This window comes from Temnothorax nylanderi, unplaced genomic scaffold, assembly GCF_030848795.1.
Source record: "Temnothorax nylanderi isolate EJ_2023f unplaced genomic scaffold, tnyl_v1.0 TNYL_tig0348_pilon, whole genome shotgun sequence".
Taxonomy (NCBI): domain Eukaryota; kingdom Metazoa; phylum Arthropoda; class Insecta; order Hymenoptera; family Formicidae; genus Temnothorax; species Temnothorax nylanderi.
In genome coordinates, this window is record NW_027249410.1 from 1 (window position 1) to 24,778 (window position 24,778).

At 34.3% G+C, this 24,778-nt stretch overlaps 1 protein-coding gene and 1 long non-coding RNA gene across 4 annotated transcripts in view; one reads left to right on the plus strand and one right to left on the minus strand.

Annotated features, from left to right (window-relative positions):
* Window positions 1-6,290: 6,290 nt before the first annotated feature.
* Window positions 6,291-24,778, minus strand: part of Stol (voltage-dependent calcium channel subunit stolid) — a 28,874-nt gene continuing 10,386 nt past the window's right edge. For 2 of the 3 annotated variants that reach the window (XM_071720455.1, XM_071720454.1), the window contains 9 exons: window positions 23,670-23,766; window positions 22,517-22,549; window positions 20,902-21,006; window positions 20,321-20,433; window positions 19,738-19,874; window positions 19,491-19,663; window positions 17,357-17,553; window positions 16,291-16,594; window positions 6,291-16,067 (listed from right to left, as the gene is read on the minus strand). In XM_071720455.1, coding sequence (XP_071576556.1) covers window positions 15,779-16,067; window positions 16,291-16,594; window positions 17,357-17,553; window positions 19,491-19,663; window positions 19,738-19,874; window positions 20,321-20,433; window positions 20,902-21,006; window positions 22,517-22,549; window positions 23,670-23,766 — 1,448 coding nt within the window. In that variant the 3' untranslated portion in view covers window positions 6,291-15,778. The remainder of the gene's footprint in view (window positions 16,068-16,290; window positions 16,595-17,356; window positions 17,554-19,490; window positions 19,664-19,737; window positions 19,875-20,320; window positions 20,434-20,901; window positions 21,007-22,516; window positions 22,550-23,669; window positions 23,767-24,778) is intronic. The other variant, XM_071720456.1, reaches the window with a different exon arrangement.
* Window positions 23,760-24,763, plus strand: LOC139781612 (uncharacterized). Its single transcript, XR_011720597.1, has 3 exons — window positions 23,760-23,925; window positions 24,007-24,154; window positions 24,509-24,763. It is a non-coding gene; the product is annotated as an uncharacterized lncRNA (long non-coding RNA).

Below are 24,778 nucleotides of genomic sequence, written 5' to 3' on the forward strand. Positions count from 1 at the left end.
CAAGTAAAATATTGTAAGTAACCGCACGTACAGATGAAATTAGTGAGAAATATTTAAACTGGACGGTCCTGCTATTTACCATTGCACCGAGGAAATCGGTCCTCGCATGTAACAATACGTCCTAGAGTCCTAGAGTAAAATTTTGATTTGGCTGTAGTTTGCCCGTATTTCGTGGGCCAACATTTTCGTGTGTTAATTCTTAAATAATGCACCGTGTAGAATATTGCAAGTTCTCAAGTAATAACCAAACGTATAGATGAAATTAATGGAGAAATAGTTAAACTGGACGGTCCTGCTATTGACCATTGCACTGAAGAAATCGGTCCTCGCATGTAACAATACGTCCTGCAGTAAAAGTTTTGATTTGTCTGTAATCTGTCGATATTTCGTGGGCCAACATTTTCGTGTGTTAGTCCTTTAATAAAAGCACTGAGTAAAATATTTCAAGTAATCGAAAGTACAGATGAAATCAATCGACAAATAGTTTAACTAGGCGGTCCTACTATTTACACATTGCAATGAGGAAATCAATTCTCAAATTTAATGATACACTGAGAAAAAATTATTCTGCATTTTAGTAAATATTAGTTGCATACAACTGTTACTCTATTTATTAAAAAGAAGAAAGTTTTTCTTTTTTTATTTTAGAATACTTTTTTCTCAGTAAATACACGTGTACTAATGTATAAAAGGAAAAATTTTTTATTTTAGTAAATGGGGTCACAGTTGTATGCAAACCAATATTTACTAAAATGCAGACATTTCTTTTCTCATAATCAATGTATGTCGTACAGTAAAGGTTTGATTTGGCTGTAACCTGTCGGTATTTCGTGGGCCAACATTTTCGTGTGTTAATCCTTAAATAATGCACCGAGTAGAATATTGCAAGTTCTCAAATAATAACTGAACGTATAGATGAACATAATTAAGAAATAGTTAAACTGGGCGGTCCTGTTATTTACCATTGCACCGAAGAAATCGGTCCTCGCATGTAACAATACGTCCTAGAGTAAAAATATTGATTTGGCTGTAGTCTGCCCGTATTTCGTGGGCCAACATCCAACATTTTCGTGTGTTAATCCTTAAATAATGCACCGAGTAAAATATCGCAAGTTCTCAAGCAACTGAACGTACAAATGAAATTAATTGAAAATATTTAAACTGAGCGGTCCTGCTATTTACCATTGCACCGAAGAAATCGGTCCTCGCATGTAACAATACGTCCTAGAGTAAAAGTTTTGATTTGGCTGTAGTCTGTCCGTATTTCGTGGGCCAACATTTTTACCTGTTAATCTCTAAATGATGCGCCGAGTAAAATATTGCAAAGATTCAAGTAACCGAACGTACGATAAAATTAATTGAGAAATAGTTAAACTGGGCAGTCCTGCGATTTACCATTGCACCGAGGAAATCAGTCCTCGCATGTAACGATACGTCGTAGAGTATAACCTTTGATTTGGCTGCAATCTCTTGGTATTTCGCAGTCCATGATTTTCGCTTTTTAATCCCTAAATTATGCGTTGTGTAAAATATAGCTTATGCGAAGTATACGTAAAATTTGTCGAGGAATAATTTATTTGGTCGGACATGCTATTATCCATTATTTCGTGGAAATCGGTCCTCGCATGTGACGATACGTTTAGTAAAAGTTTTGTTTCAGCTATAATTTTTACTTATGTTTTCATTATTTTCATGCGTTTTTTCTTAAATAATGCACTGAATATAATATTTGAAAATTTCAAGTAACCGAACATGAAATTATTCGAAAAGTATAACTGGTCAGAGTCCTGCTGTTTGCTATTACATCGATGAAATCAGCGAAGAAGTCGAAAAACTTTTTTCTACAGTGTATCGTCGTAGAAGTTTGTATGGAAATCGATTTCTTTACTGTAACAACAAAAAGTAGAACCTCGTAACATTTTAATTGATTAGTTTATTTATTGATGTTAATTATTTTAATTCTAATTTTAATTAAATTGACTAATTTAAATTTATAATTACAACTTTATCAAGCACAACGCAGTAACAATGATTTAACATAACTTTTTTTTAACATAACTTTTAGTAAAAGATAGCATTTTAAAAAGCACACTGTACATTTAGTAGCTTGATGCTTATTCCTTTTTAAATAGTAAAATATTGGTAGATGTTCTTTATTATGAATAAATAATTCATTATGTGCTAAATATATATAAGTATATAAACAGCTTGATTGGACTCTCTAAACATTTTGGATTTTATATTTAAGAATGAATATGCTCAAAGAATGATGATACAACTTAATTCAGTAAAATTGTTCAGATAAGGAGGTCCCGGTTTTTTACATTGCATATATCTAATTACCGGTACCGGTCCTTATAATTCACAAGGAAACACGGTCCTACTTTGTTACGTTACATATCTTTGTATAAACTAGTACCGGGCCTGATAAGTTACCTTTCATATAGAAAATTACTGGGTCGGACCCAGCATGTGCCAAAAGTCCTGGTATGTGTTATTGCATCTCCGAAATGGTCCCGACATTATACAAACCATAAAGATATATGTACATACGGTACATACACATATGTATATTATGTTTAAACGTTTAATACCTATACTTGAATTTATTTGTAATTTAAACATTTGTATACGATAAATTATAATAATAATTAGATATTTGATGATTAGATTATACATATAAAATAATATAGCCTAAAATTTTCTTCATAATTTTTATGAAGAATTTAAGCGTCTTAACAAATGCATAATACATTCTTCGCTATTACTTATTAATAATTTAATATTAATATATGTTTATTAAATTAGTAATGTAATTATATTAATTACTTTTTCTTAAATGTATGTATGAATAAACTGCGAATGCAGTGCTCGTGCTTGTCGCCGCGGAAAGGTAAATGCTCTAAAATGCGACAAACGACACGGATATATCTCGAGAAATTATACGTTTATTTTAACATTGTAACGTATTCTTTAATGTGAGGCATGCTCTCTCGAACAATATTAGACACTAAAGAGTTTTTAAATGCTGCTGCATAATGTTAGACAACGAGGAAAAGGTAGCCGCGAATGCCGACGGGCGGCGTTGGACGACAAATTCGGAGCTTCGAAATACGATACGCGACACCAAATAAATCTCGAGAAATACGTTTATTTTAATATGGTTATGTATTCTTTAATGCGAGGCATGCTCTCTCGAATGTGATTAGACGATAAATAATTGTAACATGCTGTTGCATAATGCTAGCCAACGAGAAAAAGGTAGCTGCGAATGCCGACGGGCGGCGTTGGACGATAAATTCGGAGCTCCGAAATACCACACGCGACACCAAATAAATCTCGAGAAATATACGTTTATTTTAATATAGTTATGTATTCTTTAATGCGAGGCATGCTCTCTCGAATGTGATTAGACGATAAATAATTATAAAACGCTGTTGCATATTGCTAGCCAACGATTAATAAATTCTTACATGTATCTCTGCAACTACCACAGATATAAACATTATTCAAAAACGACATAAAATATTGTAATTAGCGCTAATGTGATTGCAATTGTCATTAATAATACATCTCACATTAGGGAGAAAGCTGTGACAGCGTAAACGACGCTGCTTTGGAAGCAGGCCACTCGTTTCAGTTAGCAAAAACATCGAAATATTTATGAATTTTATATACGGATAGACGTTGCCGTGCACACACACACACACGCCGCACGCCGGCATTTCCGGACTCGGCGATCTAGGTCAAGGTCAATTTAGAAAGTAGGTCAATGTAGGTACAGCTCGTGACAACCGCCCGCCGCTCAAGTAGGTCAAGGCCATGTGTCGCTGGCTTGGCGCGAGAAAAAAAAGTCTTCCCTATCGTTTATCGCAAATATCTGGGCAACCACCCAAGATATAGAGATGATTCAAAAAGGACTGTTTAGTTTATACTCTGCGCTATTGGAATATCTCGATTTTGTTACCAACAATTACGTCCTTCCGTTTATTTTACATGATAAAGCGCGCGCGTACCGTAATAATCGGGCGCCAAATGATTTCTGACTTTCTTAAAACGCTTATATCTCGGCAACCGTAAGTGATAGAAAGATGATTAAAAAAAGACTTTGTACTTTATACTTTGCCCTATTGGTATTACTCACTTATATTACTCGCAATTATGTACTTTCGTTTATTAAAGCAATAAAGCGCGCGCGTGCGGTAAAGATCGGGCGCCAAATGATTTCTGACTTTCTTAAAACGCTTATATCTCGGCAACCGTAATTGATAGAAAGATGATTTAAAAAAGACTTTGTACTTCGTACTTTGCTCTATTGGTATTACTCAATTGTATTATTCGCAATTATGTACTTTCGTTTATTAAAGCAATAAAGGGCGAGCTGGCCAAAAGAATCACGCGCCTCGCCATTTATCATTTTCATTAAACACGTTTATATCTTGGCAATCGTAAAAGACAGAAAGATGATTCAAAAAGCACTTTTTAGATCGTGCTCTATTCTATTAGAATTCCTCACTTTTATTATTGGCAATTATTTATTTCCGTTTATTAAGATGAGAAAGCGCGCAAAATTTTAAGTATTCGGGCGCCAGCGATTTTTTATAATTATTTATCGTCTAATCACATTCGAGAGGGCATGCCTCGCATTAAAGAATACATAACAATATTAAAACAAACGTATTTCTCGCGATTTATTTGGTGTCGCGTATCGTATTTCGAAGCTCCGAATTTGTCGTCCAACGCCGCCCGTCGGCATTCGCGGCTACCTTTTCCTCGTTGTCTAACATTATGCAGCAGCATTTAAAAACTCTTTAGTGTCTAATATTGTTCGAGAGAGCATGCCTCGCATTAAAGAATACGTTACAATGTTAAAATAAACGTATTTCTCGAGATATATCCGTGTCGTTTGTCGCATTTTAGAGCATTTACCTTTCCGCGGCGACAAGCACGAGCACTGATGCATTCGCAGTTTATTCATACGTACATTTAAGAAAAAGTAATTAATATAATTACATTACTAATATTTAATAAACACATATTAATATTAAATTATTAATAAGTAATAGCGACGCTTGAAAGATCATAAAAATTATGAAAAGAATTTTAGGTTATGAGGAAAGCGAGAATCTCGAGTTTGGAGTCGTCTATAATTCCTGAGGAATCGCTCCTGTTACGCGGGAAGCATGTTGAGCGAGGAGGTTGCAGTAGGTATTCGAGCAGCGTTGGAACGGCGCGCCGGGCACGCGACGAGGATGCCCAGCCTACGGCCAATCAGAGCGCTGGCAGGTATGCATAGGAGGGGCAGTAGGCTCCCGCGCTCTGACCAATAACAGCGTGATTACGAGGAGGGAATGTGGGGAGGCAACACCCGCGCGGCGCGGCGCGCTCGGAATACCTACTGCAACCTCCTCGCTCATCATGTTTTGCTGATACATCAGGAGTAATTTCCGTGATTTCGCGGTGCAAAACCTGAGTTTCGCCTACTTTATCATCCGAATTAATTCTTCTATTAATTTTTATTATCTTCTAACGTCTTCGCTGATGCATAATTAAATTAAAGCTAAGTCTAATCAACCGAATTTAAAATAATTATATATGAAATAGGGGTAGAAAAGACCGAAGTAAAAATTGTTTTTTGAGTTTTCGATGCCAATGTGTTGCTTATGTTCGAAAACGTCGAAAAATCGTAATTTTAAAAAATGTCCGTATGTATGTGTGTATGTATGTATACGCTTTTTGTCCGTTAATGCTCTAACTTCCGTAATTTTTTAGATATCGGGATGCATTTTTTTTTTTAATCGATAGAGTATCATGTAAGGAAGGTTGGGATTGAATTTGGCAATGTGTGTGATCGGTAAAACGGTTTTTTTTTAATATTTTAAATAAAATTTAGAATTTTTGCAGAAATGTTTGTGGTTGCTCTAACTTCCGCAAATTTTAAGATATCGGTTTAATTCTAATTTTATTATATTTTTCAGTCTTTTCTACCCCTATTTCATATATAATACTTTAAAATTTAGTTGATTAGATCCAGTTTTATATATAAGGCTTCTATGTAAGTACGGATTCTTCGAATTTTAAATGTTGCTCTAATTTCCACAAATTTTGAGATATCTATTTTTATTTTTTTTATATTCTTCAGTCCTTTCTACCCACGGACAAAGATTGTACTAAAAGAGAAAAATAGATAGAAACATATTTTGTATGTAATTATTTATTTTTATATGAAAAACTTATATTACTGGGTTTCTCCCTTTCCCGTTTTATGCAAGAATAACTAATCTCAGAAGTGGTTTTAATCCTTTTTATTGCAATATATTATAGACGTCATTGTGTGTATTTACGTTCGATAAATACATCAAGTAAAAGGGTTTTATTTGACAAATTTTCTTTTGTTTCCTTTTCGAACTGTTAAAGCGCGTTATGATGTAACGTACAATATATGATCATATAATATATATCATGAAGTTTTCGCTTTTACCGCCAACCATAACACGAATTTTATTATCTTTAATATAGATACTCTTTTTATCGCGCTCTCGTTCTCTCTCTCTCTCTCTCTCTCTCTCTCTCTCTCTCTCTCTCTCTCTCTCTCTCTCTCTCTCTCTCTCTCTCTCACCTAGAGATTAAATATATATTGTACAAAATGAAGATCCGTAAATTGTCGATAGAACTATAATAGTGTATGCGCGCGTACGCTGGATCGCGATAGTTTGCGCGTCCCATTTTAATTTTGTTCCGCAAATTTCATATTCCAAAAACTATCTCATAGTTTTTTTCTTATATATACCTATTATACGACGCACTGTCCAATAAACGGAGAAAAATTGAGGTGGTAAAATCGTCGCTTGCGAAATCTCGTGAAATCAACGGCTACATAATAATCTAGCTTTCCTTTTAACAATTTTTTCGACTATTTTCTCTTATATAAATACCTCATATATGCAAAGCAGGCCTTTACTCTGCGCAAAAACAATACGAATTATTATATAATTAGATATCGTTATTTTCTCATATACGCCTAAACAGATATACAGCTTGCTCGAAATCATCGTTTGAAATCAAGTAATCGTACCTTCTAATATATCACCAGTTAAAAACATTTTATAAAAACATATATAATACGTCCATATATGTTTTCTTTCTTTTGTATAATCTCTATACCCATATACATACATAGAAAAAATAACAAGAAGATTAATTGAGAAATAATTAGAAAAATAACTTTTGCATTGTTCTTTTTTACAAAAAGTAAGATTGCGATTAGATTATACAATATTCTATATATAATTATATATGAGCAAATTTTTTTTATTTCTTTAAACTTTACTTTTTATTTAAGGATGTTCTGGAGGCACTGTCCCAACCAAAAATATGCAGGAAATATTAAAAACCCCGATATTAATTCTCCAGGGATCCAAAGACAAAAAAATGTATATAAATAGTTACGGCAAATCTAATGGAATGTAAAAGACATAGATTTAGTGACCAAAAATAACTGCTACTATTTTTTTTTAAATCTCGAAATAAAAATTTTGTAAATCGTTTCAAATTTTGTTGCTAAATTTTTGTTTGTTGATGATCTACTTGTGTAAAATATCATTAAATTGGTAGGATTTTTTAATGTTTACACTTTTCTCTGTAAAAAAACTCGGATATTAAAAAATTGGTAACTTTTTATCTAAATTGTGAATCGATCTGAAATTTGGCCCCGAGCTTTGAAAGAGATTACAGAGTATGATATTAAATTTTCATCAACTTCGTAACATTTTGACAAACTCTCCAGAACACCCTTAAAAAATAATGCGAAAATGGTCTTTTTCTTCCTATTTTTTAATTCTTCTTCTTATTATTTTTCCAGTATATACGAACAGAGATTATACAAGAGAAAAAAAACATGTATGGACATATTTTATACAATATTTAATTATATATATTTATATATGTTTTTATATGAAAATTTTTTTATTGGGTTACACTCCATAAGAATTTCAATTTAAGATTTCTTCAGCGCAAATGCAGTGGAGAAGCGTTATTCGTCTCAACTGTTTCTTCTTTTCCCTTCTGATCAACTTGTAAATTAAATTTCTGTTAAATTTACATTCGAATTAAATGAGAAACTGAGGGATCTATCGTTCATTCACAGAGTTTAATTACTCTACCGACACCAGTTTTTGCAATGTTATATGGAAGGTGCGATGATTTTGGGATCCAATATACAAATTCATGCAAAATTTCGAATTTCGAATTGTTAAGTATTTCGGCGTCCCGGAAGCAGCGGATACATTTTAGGCGTTTTATTTTAATCGCGCTCGCGAGAAATCGGGCTGATATGGTTGATCCGATTTCTCTACACGCTTTCGCACAAACTATATTTCGGCAACGTACGCTCGGAAAAATACGGCGAAATACAATACCATCGTCGGAAACTTATGCAAAACGATAAACGCGATTCTTGAAAAATCCTGTGAAAAATACCACACTCCCTCTTACGTTCATATATTTTTTCTGTTTTGTAATATTACATCGTATCCTTATTCGTAGACAATATTAGATAAGTTCGTAATTATGTTTTGGTGTATGTGATTTGTGTGTGTGTGTGTGTGTGTGTGTATTTGTAGGCGTGAAGGTATAGTTTTATATAATACGTTATAGTCAATTTTATTATTAATTAATATACAAATAATGGAAGACATGGCAGCACCTAAAAGTGCCGGTCGAAAGATTCTTTTATCTAACACGTTTATAGAGTTTTTTCTTTTTTTTCGTCTTTTTTCTCCTTTTTAATTCGAGTTAACGTTTATCTTCATCTCACGTGACTTAGTTGTCCCTAAAGATAATCCCCTTGTCATCATACAAACTTCTTTCGATAGAACGCATGTCTGAATATTCGTTCGTCAAGATCATCAAAAACTCATATTAACAATGGATCAAACAAACGTCGAAACTTGGCGCATCAAACGAGAATTCTTTCACGTAGGATAAATTCGATAAGAAGAATTAATATTAGATTCTCACACACCACGTAGATTGAATTCGTCTCAAAAACGTTTCTAGTTTACAAGTGACAGGCTCTTTCAAGGGACGTCTATCTATTGGGATACCTAACACGCTATATATATCAAGAATAGCGTATCGACAATTTCCCGCCGCGAACTGCGTCATTGGATCTCATTAACACGTCATTTAAATATGTCATTTCTAACGATCTGTGTGTATAATCAATAATAAATTTGTATGTCACTGCGATCCAAAACTTGCGACGCGACGTTGCGACACGCGTGTACCCACAAGCGGAACAAGAGGTCGCAATGACATAAAAATGGCTCTGAAATGATTATTAAAAGTCACTTCAGCATCATTTCAATATCACTTTGATGTCATAATCCACTGTTCCGCTTCAGGTACGTAAATGTTAACGCAATATTTCCTACTTAAAATCGAACGAATAGTCAACTAAGCTCAACAAGTAGTTTTTCTAGTTGCACCGTTTTCATCCGCACGGGACGCGTAATCTGTACACCGAGATTACTCTGATTCCGATCGGGGTGCGATATTTCGATGACGAAGTTGGTTGTTAGACCGGTACTCTGAGTCATCCCCTAGAATATATGTATATAACTATATACGTTCCCTTAACAGAATTTAATTTATAAACAATCGTGCTATTAATCACTGCCCAGACAGCCAAGTCTGTCGACAAATTTTGCAAGAATGTTAGCAGAAATGTAATAGGATCTGCTAGCAGAATGTGATGACGAATTATATTTTAACAAAAAAAATGCGTAACAACGTTAATCGTTTCCCATTATAGTTTTTTGAACGCTCAATACGACCCTATTTATCAAATTGCTTTATTATGTCACAATTTTAGGAAATTTGCAGTTAAAGTTGCAGAAAAACTATTTTAATATTATAACTAGTATTATAACGTATAAAAGATTATTTTGGCATATTATACATAGGTATAACTTATGTGACATGTTATTATAAGATATGTGATGTATAACTACGAATAAAGTATGTTCTTAATATTTTCATTCTTAATTTGCCGTGTAAATTATCGTTAAAATAATATTTACTATTAATACTAGATTTATTAATGTTGTAATATCAAAATCGTAATTTTGACGTAATAAACTATATATTAATCATAAACATGTTAAAATAATAAGTTTAATGGCTCAAAATCCTAACGACATACTTAATTTTGATTGTAATGAAATAAAAACTTCTCAAACACGTTACATATTGTAGCGCACTAAATATTCTTTAAACAGGATTATATTCAGCATTCACAAACGGGAAACCATTATCTTTTGCTCTTGTGCTCGAAAGAAAGTCATTTTTTATTAAAAAGTGTTATCAACAGATTCCAAGAAGAATCTGTCATTCCGTTTAAATGATTATATTCCATTATACTCCACATTTTTAAATGATTATAAAATGGCAGGTTTTTCTTGGTTTCTGCTGACAATCTGTTCTCTATGTTTATGTCGGTAAGCTCTGTCTGCGAAACACAAGCTTGATGCAAACGCAGTATTGCGATGTCAATACTTCGCCGCGATATTCCGCTTGAACCTGCTGGCAAGCTGCTAAACACACCGCTAACATTTTGCTTACTGAGACTCCAGCTACCCGATCCTCTAGCTTCCCTCTAGAGAACTTTTAAGATCACTTGAACCGACGTCTTTGGTCGGAAAATCGTTAATCTCTATCGGGCTCGGTTTAACCGATATCCCGGTGAAAATTTCCGTTACCGTCTTTGTGTATCTTATAATTTATAAAACAATAGAAGAATAGCGTGCCCGCCAACTACAGCAGCGTCCTAAGTAACAAACTGACGTTATTTTTCGTCATTTTAACGTTAAAATGTCGTCAAAAACGTTCTTTTGACGTTATTTTGTCAAAGTGTAATTTTTGTTGTTGTTAGCTTGTTACCAAGGTGTTATACGTGATCCGCGTGATATTTCAACAACTACCGCCATTGAGAATTGTTATCACTTCGTTACAGTAGTTATCGTAATCTCGAGACGTTTACAGAACGCTAAATTATGGAACGATAATAAAACAATTAATTATAATTGTTGTAGTCGGGATTAAGAGCCATTTTCGTCTCGTTACCGCATCCCTGTTGCATTATTTGCGAGTGCACATCAAGTGATCGAGCTACGTGTTCCCTCTCGCGTATCGTATATCTTTTCCTCGCTAATGAAAAACATTATCTTAGTTATCGTTTCACGTCAAATAAAAAACGGCGAATGTTACATAGATTATGACTCCTTTCTTTTTCTTTTTACTTCCTTATCAATTATTTCGTTGCTCCAAGCGTCGCGTTTTATATTTCCGTAGAAACCCCCCGTCGTTCAATCGATCGTATCGATCGCTAATGCGATTCCGCGAAGATTTCCGATTTCCGAGGTATATATAATCGGAATACAGGATAAATTTACAAGGTGAACAGTCTCCATTTTTTTCCCCTCCTTACACGCGCCCGAGATAGCGTTATCGCGTAACCTCGGATAAAGCAACGGGCGTAACGTTACCCTTACGTTAGATCATGAAAATGGGGCTAATTCAAGCTATACGCGCCTTACTTTACGAAACAGACGATCGACACAGTCGTCAACGTATCTTTTTTTATCAATACTTTTTTCTGGAGCAACGTAACGTAATTTTCCGTTTTGTGTGCGTTTGTGACACGGATGGAAGATTTCTTTGCGGAGCGTCGATTCTCAGTGCTTGTTCCGTTCTTCATTCTCTCAGAATCGAAAATCTCACGCCAGAATTCGTTTGTCCCGGAAATTTGATTTTCTTTCTTTATGTTTAAGCGAGTGCGAGTGTAAATATATTCGACCCGCGAAATCGCGAAATTGCGTGACGATCGTTTTTCACGAAATTTTCTCCGTGATGTGAATCTAAAAAACGATTCGCACGAGAGCTTTACAGCTTTACCTCGTCCGTTATTTTGTATCTTTTTTTTTTGGAAGAACAAGCTCAGCAAGCTGTTCGGTGACCGATAAGGAATAAGCGCGATAATAAAATGGTACTAGTCGATTAATATTTATATGCAAAGTATTAAAAATTGAGTAGACGTTATAGGAAAATTAATTAACGATATTGATACTTGATATCGAAAATGCCACTATACTATTAAGCCGATATTTATCGTCGCGCTTGACGGATTCCTATTGGTTTTGGCCGATCTCTCGCTTGGCGAGAGGCAAACCCGATCGCGAGTGATAGAACCATTATAGCTGAGAGCTATACAATATAATATAATAATAGAGCTATAGTCTTGTGGTGTTACACGCAGCAATATTGAGTCATTGTGTTCTTTTTAGGCATTCCAATTACCGTCGTGGTGAACGAAATCGGCTCGTGGAAACCTTCTGGTATCGTCTCATTGTATATTCCACTCAATCGCTCATTTATTGCTCTGCCATTTTGATTATTCGTGACACAGGTTTCTAGCGCTATTCGCATCGTACATTTTTTAATTATGTTTTAGGAGCGATAATTACGCTCGTTTCTCGCAAGGAAACAAAAACGTTGGATGAAGTGCATTTAGTGCAAAAGGTATTATATTGAAAAATAAGAGTTAGATGAAGTGCATTCTGAACCCAAAAATATCATGTTTTCATTGTCACTTAAGAAACTTTTCGAACTGTCGTATATCAAAAAATACATTTTCAAAAAATCTGAATACTATCTTTGCAAAATATCTTTAAAATCAAACTTTTGCTTAAAACATTTTAATACCGACTATTATTTTTATCTGTATTACAACATATCGAAAGCTCATCAAAATTGGACGAAGACACTCGCGCGTGTTTCCTCGTTAGTGAACAAGAATTTCCCGTTTGTACCGTCACATGCAAGCACGCGCGTGCACTTACGTATACGTAAGAAATTCTAATTCGAGAAACGGCAGCGGTATCGTCCTTAGTGTGTGTCAGTCTATGTGTATTTATAGGGCCGATAAAATTCGAATACGACGGGATCTTAAAGGGAGAGGAAGACATTCTTGAGTGAATCTCGTCTATGAGAGAAATCGACAATTTCGCTGGGAAAGTTTAAACTCGCATGAATGTTACTCGAATATACGTGAACGCCTTTTGTTTTTACACAACTTTTCTTAACTTAAAATGTAAAATGCTTCGACGGCAAATAATGGGGATATCCTTGACTTCCGAAGCAATTTTCAGTAAAGGAGCGATTCTAGTGACAATGCGAGTCTTTCGCAGTGTCGAAAATGTCATACTCCTTCGCGAGTATCGGAGTAAAAGCGCCATAATGTTGCCAACTTTGTCATGCTTCCAAATCTCGTCAAGTCATTATCTTCTTCATTTGATCGTAACTGTTTGATTTAGGGCACGACCCGATTATTATCCGGATATCGTAAATAAATCTGCCGCTACGAAATGATCAGAGATGTAAAGCGGACGAAATTTAGAAGCCTGATGAAGGATATCATTCTCTTGTATGTATGCTCGGAGCGTTAGAGAGATCTTAGATGTAACAGTTTCAGAAACTAAAGAACAACATTTCCAGTATAATCGACATCGAGCCGAATAAAGTCTCCGGAAAAATACATTCGTTGATTGTTGGAGATGACGTATCTATATATAATGAGTAGAATGTGCCTATATCGCGGATAAATGAAAGGCAGAGAAAAGAGGAAATATTTAGGGAAACTATTACGGAACTATTCGATACATAGAAAAAGATGTATTGCTCAATTTAGCAAAGCTACACGGAAAGAATGATTTTGCTGAGGTATTTAAAAATTAGGCCAGATACAAATCTGAAAATAATTATCGAGTAAACAAACTGCCCACAGTATGACAACAGATTGGCAGCAAATTTACTTAGATATCGGAATAAATCCGGTATCACCTGTGCCTACATTAAACTCGTATTTCGCTGCCAGAGCCTGCCGATATAATTTGACAGCAGATGGTCGGCAGAAACTCAGCAGAAAATCTGTCATTTCATAAACATTTAAAAGGAATATATTATTTAAATGTTTAGGAATTAAACGACAAATTTTGCTCAATTTCTGCAATCAATCTGCCATTATATTCTGCTAGCAGATTCAATTCTATTTTTGTTGGTATTCTATCGACAAAACTTGCACTTTCAAAATCTGTTCTCGACAGATTTGACTATCCGGCTATTTTATGTTGGACTATCTAAATAATTATATTAAACGCTCAAGCATTTGCTAAAATGTCGAAATTTTTGTAGCATTGTCATGATTTAAGTCCCACATAATTATTTTGATAATCCAACATAATTATTTTCAAATACGTATCTGGTTTAATTTTGATATACTTCAACAAAACTGTTCTTTCCGTACAGGTATATATGTAAACTTAACATTTATAATTAAGCAAATTTGATCTCTGATGAACCCAATCACCTAATCATAGACTATGTTGATGACATTATTTTGATCTAGGGAAAATTTACTGACACAGTCAGAGAGCTTATGCAGCAAGCCCTGAACTCAGTGGTGAATTGGACTAGGGAAGATCTAAAAATCAGCTTAAAAAAAAAAAAAAACAATTATTGTGCTCTTCCTTAAGAGAAGGAAAATTGAAAATCTTGGACCTCTATTTCTCCATAACAAAGAACTAAAAATATCTTGTACTACGATTGCTATACGAGACAAAGAAAAGAATCTTATTGTCATAATAAAACCGTCGTTGCACATTCAATGTAAAGGACACCAAACTTTGCTGTTGTTACTAATACAGTTCGATAGTACAGTAAAATCCGTTTTGTTCGCAAAAAGACTTTGTACAGTAAATCCGATCGTAGAAACACTTAATTCGCTATTGAAACGAAATAGTCTGACAAACACATTTTGCTGTTGCAGCAAAGCTACTATTGCGAGATGGGCATCAACTTGTAAAGCGATATAATTTACAGACGTGCACAATTGTTTTCAACAAACAAAATTAATATTCTCAACAAGTTCCAACTCATATCATTATAACGACAAATTGTTTCAGTGCAACAGAAAAATATATTTAGCCAGAAATTCCATCATATATTATGTGTTAGCAGCAAATTCGCGTTATTACGAACAAATTTACCAGGCATATTTCCTCGATAAGATAAGTCTTGTTGCAATGTCAAATAATTGATTGGTAGCGAACTTTAATAAAAAATGCGATTTTCTTGCGACGGCAAAATTATTTCTCTCATTGTACCAACAAACTATTAGTACCAACAAATCTACTCTTTCGTTCTCTTTCATGAGCGTCATATTACACAGGACACTTATTGCTTTTAGTCCGGCATCGAGGATAAATTTCGTACATGTGACGAGATCGCACATATAAATATTTAGGATTTTCTCGCATAACAAAATTTATAACTGGATATTGTAACATAGATAGGCATATATATATTATATCATATAATATGCCATATCATATAACATTGATAGTTTATTGATATGGATATGATATGGTATCATATGATGTACCATATACTATATATATATATGTATATATATATATATCTATGTATGTGTGTATATGTATATATTTCATCATTCTTGTGTCAAGTAGTGACAATTCGCGAACCTAGTACACTGCTCCTCTCTTCTTATTTCTTCCTCTTTATAACTGTTCCATAGAAACGACAACGCTAAATCCATTTTAAAAAGGTAATTTGTAAACACGTGTATGAGTATGTATGTGTATGCTTTATGTGGTTTGCGTGCACGCGCTTGGACACGCGCAATTAATTAATCCTGACAGAGTCACGTAAGCCGCACTGTGATGACGAATAAGAGAGACATAAGACTCAACGAGTAGTTAAAGAGACGGCCGGCGCTACCGCAAAATTTGATCTCCATCTCCTCGGGATGATAGTTTATGCATTTCGGTGGTCTTCGTCGGTACAGGCGTTCTCTCCGTGCCGTACACGCCCCAGGCTCGGTTAGCGCCTCAATTGGCTCGATGCTTAGCTGCTTACTGCCGCACGGGCACAACGTGTCGACCACCAGCAATATCAGGTTGGTGTGACGGATCTTTTGGACACTAAACGGTCTGCACCGAGACGAAAAACAAGAAGAAAATGTATTCATCACAGATCATGTGGACACATAGCCCCCGTAGACAGATAGGCCCGGTGGAGCCGCTATGTCTATCGATATTTAATTTGATTTATATAAAAAAGTTTTATTCAATTATGCGAATTTAATTTCCAGATTTTTCTTTCTAATTTTCGAAATGCGAATCAGTCATTTATATACGATCACTTTCAGATTACCTTTCACATCCGGTTACGTGACAATTGGTGAGTTTCCCTTTTAGAGGGTTGCTCTGGCCGCTGGTGTTGAGTCGCTCGGGTTGCAGGATATACAAATCCGTTTTCTTCTCGCAGGCGCGCAATTTCATCGGATAATGAGCAGAAGTGGCCCGTGTGGTCGGCGGCGAGGCCGGTGTCGCTGGTGCGACCACCGGAAATCTCACGTACACATTGTTCTCATCCGACGTTACCTCGTCCGTCGAGTCGGCAGGCGTCAGCGACTCGAACTCGTGCGTCTCCTCGTCGTCAGAGAACACTAGATCATCTGGAAAAGATAAACGCGTTTCATCAACGTAAAAACGTAATCTTTAATTTTGAAACGCTATATCGGTTTTCCGTTTCTATTCGGTAAGGTATGTCAAGAGCAACTGCAAGTTCTTCCTATGTATGTTCTCTTTCAAATCGGAATTTTACTTTACATTCCTCTGACGCCAAATTATTTAAATCCAATCTTTGCATGTTTCTGATGATACGTTCATTTTCACGTGGTACCAATAACTCGTTTATATAGCTTTTTCAGCAAAATTAAAATCGAAAGCAGCAACGCCTAATAAGTTCTCCATCTTATATTTAAATACCGTTTGCCGTACGTTACCGTAGCGTCCATTGCGCATTATCTGGGTAGCGTTACAATGAACGATGTGTGTGCGCCAGTTTTATCTTATTGCCACCCGATAACATGAATAATATGATTTTAGCGTTTACCGTATCTGAAAGACGGTATTGCAAAAACTCCCTATCGTTCGCATTTACCCCGTATTCGCAGTTACCCCATTCTCCCCTACTATCTATTCCTACTGAAAGTATATAAAAAGTATATAAAGTATATAAAAACAAGGCAAATGAGAGCGGAGTTCTAAAAGAAATTTTCACATTAATATCTCGTAATTTGTATGTATAAATAAAATGGAATGCATGTACTCTTACTACATAATTTATCGAAATAAATGCTACCCGCTACCCTTGTATTTGTCTAATTTATTGTTTCATTTATCATGCAAGTATAAATATATTTTTTAAATATTACCGTCCATCACGTCGTTAGCCAACGCCAATGTCGTCTGCCATAGATCTTGAATATTGAGACTCAAAGTCAAAGTCCAAAGAAAGTTGCCGAATGCCGCTGCCGTCGTTATGATAGAATCGGATAGACTTCGCGGCGCCGATGACTGATTAGATTCCTGAGGACTGCAAGTCCCTTGATAATCGATGACGGTCACTTTTCTGAGAAATATCATATAAAATATCTTAATGTCCCGAACTTGTCAGTTCGATTCCGGAATATTGCAGCAATACTTGCAACCTTTCACCTTATAACCCAACGTAGAGATATTGTAAAGGAATAGAGTTGCAAAATTGTGGCCAATATTTGAAAATTGATTTATAATGGTAACCACGTCAAAATCATTATAAAAGTATCGCAAAGAAGTATCTTTGAGTATAATTCCAAACCTTTTATTTTAAGATCTTTATATGCGCCCTTCAAATTTGTTTCGGTTAAAATTCATTCTTACTTTTGCTTACTGTTGCTTGCAGCAACATTATGTTAAAGTACATTGTATTCATTATATATGCGTGCGCGCACAATAACTCTTAGCGCGCACAATAACTAAAGCATATAACTCTCCCTTCTCCTTTCTCTTTTTTTGACGTTATATTAAAAAAAAACGGATATTACAACATTGTTGCAATTTTATATACAATATTGTAGCAATATTACGCAACATTTTTGCAATATGGACGCTTTCTGAGATAATAGAACTATTCTTATAATAAAGAATAACTTTGTTATCTCAGCTCTATCATCTCAGTTCTATTACAACTATAGTTCTATCTCAACTATAATAGCTCTATTATTCTATATGGAAAATTAAATGCTCAAATAATCAATTTAGAGGAAAGGAGCAAAATAATAAAATTGATATGTCTTCGGAAAATCAAAACATTTGAATTCATTTATAACTTTTATGTGCCTAACAATAAGCACAGATTTGGTTATAAAGAAAAAAGAAATTATCATTTTTGTATTATTACTGATGTAAAAAAAATTGATAATCTTCAATTTTATCAACATATTTTTCTTTTATGTAACTCTTTACGATTCTGTATCAAGGTGAACTTAACATAGCGCTTTGCAGCAGTTCTCTGTGTTTCCCCAAATACTCGAACTAACAAGGAAAGGTACGGACATGAAACTTTTCACTTTTCACGTTTCCGTCCTGCGGGATAAGTTATGTGATCGCTACTCAGGAATGAATAAACTATGATTTAATCACATTCGATAAAAAAAAAGATAATTTTATTAAAAATTATGCGATTAAAGTTGCAAGAAAATAACATTTTTAAACGACAATTAAAAATCAGAAAAAGCTTATTTCGAAAAAGGCATGATCAAAATATAATCAAATATATGACAAAAGGAAATGATTCGGATATGTTGATCCGATAATGAGAAAGGGAAACATAAAGATAAATTTTGCTCTGTGATTTCGCAATTACGTATTCCCCCTTAATACGAATCTCAAAAAAGCAAAGAACCAATATGTTACGTTTAGTACAGACAGAAACTGGCGGCCAATTTTATGTATTTACAATTATTTAATAATTTATTAGAAAAAATGCAGAACGTTTCGTGCACAAAGGATCTTGAAGATATAATGGAAGATTTAGCAAATACACTTTTAAAGATAGTAAAAAAAATCAATTAAAGTTTAAAAGAAAATGAGAAGAATGATCATATAAATTAACAAGCTCTGTACGGTTTTGTTGAGATAAATAACGAATTTAATTATACACAATTTGATTTTCATAGAGTTAACTGAGAGAAAAGTTGCGTTGTCCTAAACATGAATCCGAACATTTCGAACAGAATTCAAAGAGCAATGAGTGTATAACATGCAAGAAAAAAAATGTAAATCTACAATTACGGAAAGTTAGAATTATTGGGAAAACGAATCGCACGTAGATTTTAACAAATACATCAAAACTAATTAATCTCGAGATGTTTGAAAGGTTAAATTACGAGAATTGCAGCAAAAGATTTTTTGAATTCGTGGAGATTGCTGATATCGGCATAGGAGTCTTCTATTTTCAGTAGCACACAATTCAGAATTTATATTTTAATCATGCTCCGTATAAATAAACATTTTATCTATAATTACCTATATATCCTATCTTGCACCAAGGAATCCATTATAGTTCCGTCTATCTCGCCGAAGAACTTGCCGGTGTGCTCGTGACGTTCGCTTATGATAATAAATCCATTGTTATCAAGAATGTAACAGTCAAGTTCCTCCGAGGCGCAATTCTTTTTACATCCCGTCATACCGGTACACTAAAAAAGCAAGTTTACTCATCATATTCCGCGCGATAATTATGCGTGGGGAAAAAATCGAGCATTCTACTCACCGTCGAAGTGATGTTCACGAAGTGAGTCGCCAAGGACGAGTGTTGAAATTGCAAACCCACTACCGCCGCTGGTGCTTTGTGACCCTTCCCGATGAATATGGCATGAGTGGCGGTAACGAGTGGATCGGCTGTATCGGCTAATAATTCAACAATCATATAATCAACAAAATATAATCAAATAAATAATGTAGCGTTAATCGAAGATGTTTCTTACGTACGTTTGACAACATATGACACATGACTTATGTAGAAATAAAATTGTATTGTTTGCATGTAGCTATAGCTTAATTAAGTAATTATATAAAACTTTAGTATCAAGTTTCTCTCAAGTATAAATCAATACAAGTTTCTCAAATCAAAATTATATTAAACGTATCAAACAAACTTGTAAGAAAATAATTATTCTCTTCTTCAAGTTCTCTTATTGTTGTAACTTCATAATATTATAATTAAAGGAACGATTGAGGTAACGATAAATAAAACTAATTTTTATAAGCATATAATACATTACGCAAAATTTACGTAAAATCAAAATTTATTGATTATTTCGTTAGACTGTATTGTAGGCATGTGATGTATTTACCCGCGTCAAACGGTACGCTGAAGACGAAGCTTTCCGGTTCTATGGAGTGTTGATCCACTGCGCGTTTGTACCACGACGAATCCATGGCTCTCGCGTGCCTTTCAGCGAATCGCCTATGTGCAAATGACGTTAGAATGCAGACCGTGTTTAACTTAGAAACGGGCGCCTAGGGTGATTTTTACATCCCCGTATCAAAGAAATGGAGCTCACAGTAATTTTAACGTGCTTCTTTCGTTTTTTAAAATATTTTTTTGTTTTTCCTTACTTTTTTCAGTAAATGTTGAGTATATTTATATACATATCTATACCTGTATCATAATCTACATACATGTTATCTTCAAATACCAATAAATTATAGAACAATTAAAAATATGCAATGTGTAATTAATAACAATAACTTTTAATTGGGGTGTAAATATCACCTCAAGTGACCATTTATGCAAAAAAATCAATCGGTACTAAATCGCATTACATCTGTCGTTTTCCAAACTGTATTCGAACAACTTAATAACAAACGAATGCTGTTTCACATACGGTTCATAACATTTATCCGATAGTCTTATCGTTAAAAATAAGCTCACGGTTCTTCGGTGTTTCCGTCACTCTGCTGATGCTCGTGCCAGCGCAGGAGTCCGCTTCTGGTGGCAAGGAAGCTTCTCGTAACGCCAAATCTACCCTTGCCCTGACTGTAATTGTAAAACGCGCCATGTAAACCGTATTCTCGGTGGTACAATAAACACGCCACCACGGTATGCAATTTTTTTTGCATGTTCAATAGCCGAATTGCAAATCAAACTAATTCACTTTAATCGTGGCACGATCGTGGAGCGATTTCCGATCGATAGCTTACAGCTTTCCCTCTGTCGATTAAAAAGCACAAGGAAACAAGTGCGAGATGTGACATAGAAGCCGCGAAAATGTCGATTTGAGACGCCGACCTTGACATTTGAGATTCCTATATGTAAAAAAATATCTCTATCGATTTCAACATTTTGTAGATTTGGCAATTTGAATTAATCGCGTTCAGTAATCGTAACATTAATTAAAAATATACAGAGCGTCTAATACCTGACGGTAGAGTCAAAAAAGAAAGTGATTCCTTAATGATTTAGGATACACATTGATACGACAATAAATCTTTACAGCGATCATATACTTTCTTGATGTTTTGATGTCTTTACAATGTTTCCCGATTATTTCTTGCTTCGATTGCAATTAAATCATCTCGCCATTTTGGGAGCAAGCGAATCTCGAGCGTTAATTGTCACTTTATTTGTAGCCAAAACATTTGTAGCCGACTTGATAAAATATCGCTCTATCTCGCTACCCCTTGTACTCGTCTTATTATTTTTATTCTCGAGCCATAGATCTCATTCCTGGGAATATTACATATTTTTAACATCGTAAACCGATTTTATTTTACGGCAATAAATTAATTTTATACGGCGATTCAGAAACCATCTCTTTGTTTCGTTTCTTTTTTCTTTTGCTTCGGACTAATCATGTAAAAAATAGGAGAATCAAAGAAGATCGACACAAATGCATCGGGTAAATTTGAATTTACCTAATGAATCTATCTTCTCTCGATCCACCAATTTTTTTACCTGGCAAAAGCTTTCCAAAAATAGGGCGGCTATAGTCGACGGCCGCCAAGCATTCACTTTAGCTCGTACATTGACTATAGTCGATGACGAAAGATTATACAATCTTCCATAGTTACTTATCGATATTAAGGCTTATATAATCTTATCTATTTTATTAAATATGAATTCTTTTCTAAACATCTTAATTTATATTTAATTTTTTCGATACCAAACTTCACAAAGATCTTTTCCTACCATCCTTTTTCTTTATATATGTCATTTTCTTACTCATTTTCTTACAAGGAATCACTGTCTTTCCGATTGCACCGTCGGTTTTAATATAGTCAATTATATATGTAGGCACATGTGTGTATAAAGACTTGCCAAAACATACGGTTTAATACACTTTTTGCGCGTATATCTATCATCTTTGAATTTCGCAATCACCAAATAAATTCAACGTTCGATCGCAACGTCTTAATACGTCTTTATCCATGTCGAAGATAACAAACATATTTTAAACAACATACGATCATCACAAAGTGAGTATTACCGTGCATTATCGACAAACATGTTTAACGTGTTAGACAAATAATTGTGCATAATGGATTACCTGTGCAGTAGAGCCATCAGTATGGCAATAGGGCTAGCGGTGGAGACACACAATAATAAAATGTAATAAAAATATGCAATAAAAGATAATATTGTGAAATGAAATGTTGGACGGTTGCTCATAGTGCACTTGGTATGTTACAAGGTAGTGATAACTTTTGTCGCACTGCGATTTCTCTTTGTACGATATATACCTCCGGTAAAAAATATAAAAATTATACATATATATATAAATATATATAATTGTATATAAAATAGGGTTTACATGTATTTTCTTTCTCTTATACAATCTCTGTTCAAATATACTGGAAAAATAATAAGAAGAAATTTAAAAATAATTAAAAGAATAATTTTTGCATTACTTTTTTTATGAAAAGTAAAATTTGAAAAAACAAGAGAAAATTGCGCATATGTAATCATATATAAATGTAATAATCATGTATGAAATATAATTATATATGATTATGTATAGAATTGTATAATATAATCGCAATTTTACTTTTCGTAAAAAAACATTACAAAAGTTATTTTTATAATTATTTTCCAATTATTCTTCTTATTTTTCCTATAAGTATATACGAAGAAAGATTATACAAGAGAAATAAATCATATATAGATATATTATATGTATATATATTATATCTATACAATAATTATGTATATTTTTATATAAAAAATTTTTTACCGGGCCTATGTTAAACAATGTGCGAGCAATCTCTCTCTCTCTCTCTCTCCCTCTCTCTCTCTCCCTCTCTATCGCCTTTAATATTCCACGCAAGTAGCACGTGTATATGTAGAGTATCTCTTTTTCATATACACATACGCTCTCGATCGAGTTCCGAACAATATTCTGACGACCGTCAGAAACTTTATCCGTCTATCAATGCTATAAAAAAAAGACATTGCATTTTCAAGGTTTAGTATTTGCTACACAACTTGTGCAAACCAAGACGCATCACGGGCTATAATCAAGGCGGAAGTGGCGGTCGAATCAATTTGCAAAAGTAACCGGCGTTATGCGGTGCGTGAATGGTAAACCGCGTGCTTGTGCATTGCTGTGCTCGATTGCATAATTTGCAATTAATTAGTGTGATAAATGGGTGAGAATGAAAGACGGGACGTGCACTCTTGTCTACTGCCGACACGGAACTTACTTCTCGTTCTCCTCTTTATGCATCCTTTGCGTTTCCCTTTCGAATCCGTCCGTCACCAAAGCATCTAAGACCAGTGATTGCACTAATTTTTTGTCACCTGAAACGTCACAATTGTGTTAAATCAGTACTACATCGATTGACACCGCTCGAGAAGTTTGAGATAGGTTTTTTTATACGCGCAAATTTGCGATCTTTCAATTTAAATTAGAAAAATTTTCGTACACAATATTTCTCATATAAGATAAGGGTACAATTAGTAAGTTATAGAATTCTCATTGACAACAATAAATGTAACTATTGGTCTGCAAGCCAAATTATTTGCTGATTCTCGCAACAGCCAGCGGTTGAAGACAGTGTCCGCCTAATAAAGTACTAAAGAGGCTCGAATCCCACGAAAGGATGATGAATCAATAACACTAAAGGTCTTTTATGAAAAAGAAGATTTAATTTATGGTCCAAGAATAGCTGACTAGTGCAAAACAGCTGTAAGTACTTGAAATTTTATAGTTAGCTGTACTTAAAATTTTAAACCGTTTAAACGTTTTTCTCGAAACAACATTTTTTCACCTAACGACTACGATATCTCGGAGAGTCCGATTAACTTCAAATTTTCAGGAAATATAGAACACAAGTCTCTTTCTGGCATAAACTAGAATTATTTTATTACAGTTTGTACTTTCTTTATTATTGCAAAAATATGGCCAATTTTTTCGAAAAATCGATGTTTCTTGTTCGGAACAACACTTTGTTACTTTCTAATCTTTTTTTTCCACTTCATTTTAGTTCACGCGATAGCCACATATGTGAAAATTATATCCCATTTTAATTTTTTGTTTCAGATTACCCAGAGACTAGTTAGAATGGTCGCCATAGAGAAAAAGATTTTTTGAGGCAACTCGCAAAAGGAGATTTACAAACGGAACTTTCAATAAATAAATTTAAAAAAATTATATCTTACATTAAAATGTTAATAAACAAGCCTATACAAACAAAAAATTGATCGAGTCAAGAGTTTCTTTAAACAAAATTCCGAAAAATCTCCCATTTTTGAGCGCTTGCAACCAAAAATGTAGCCTTAAGACGTTAAATTAATATGACGTGTGTGTACT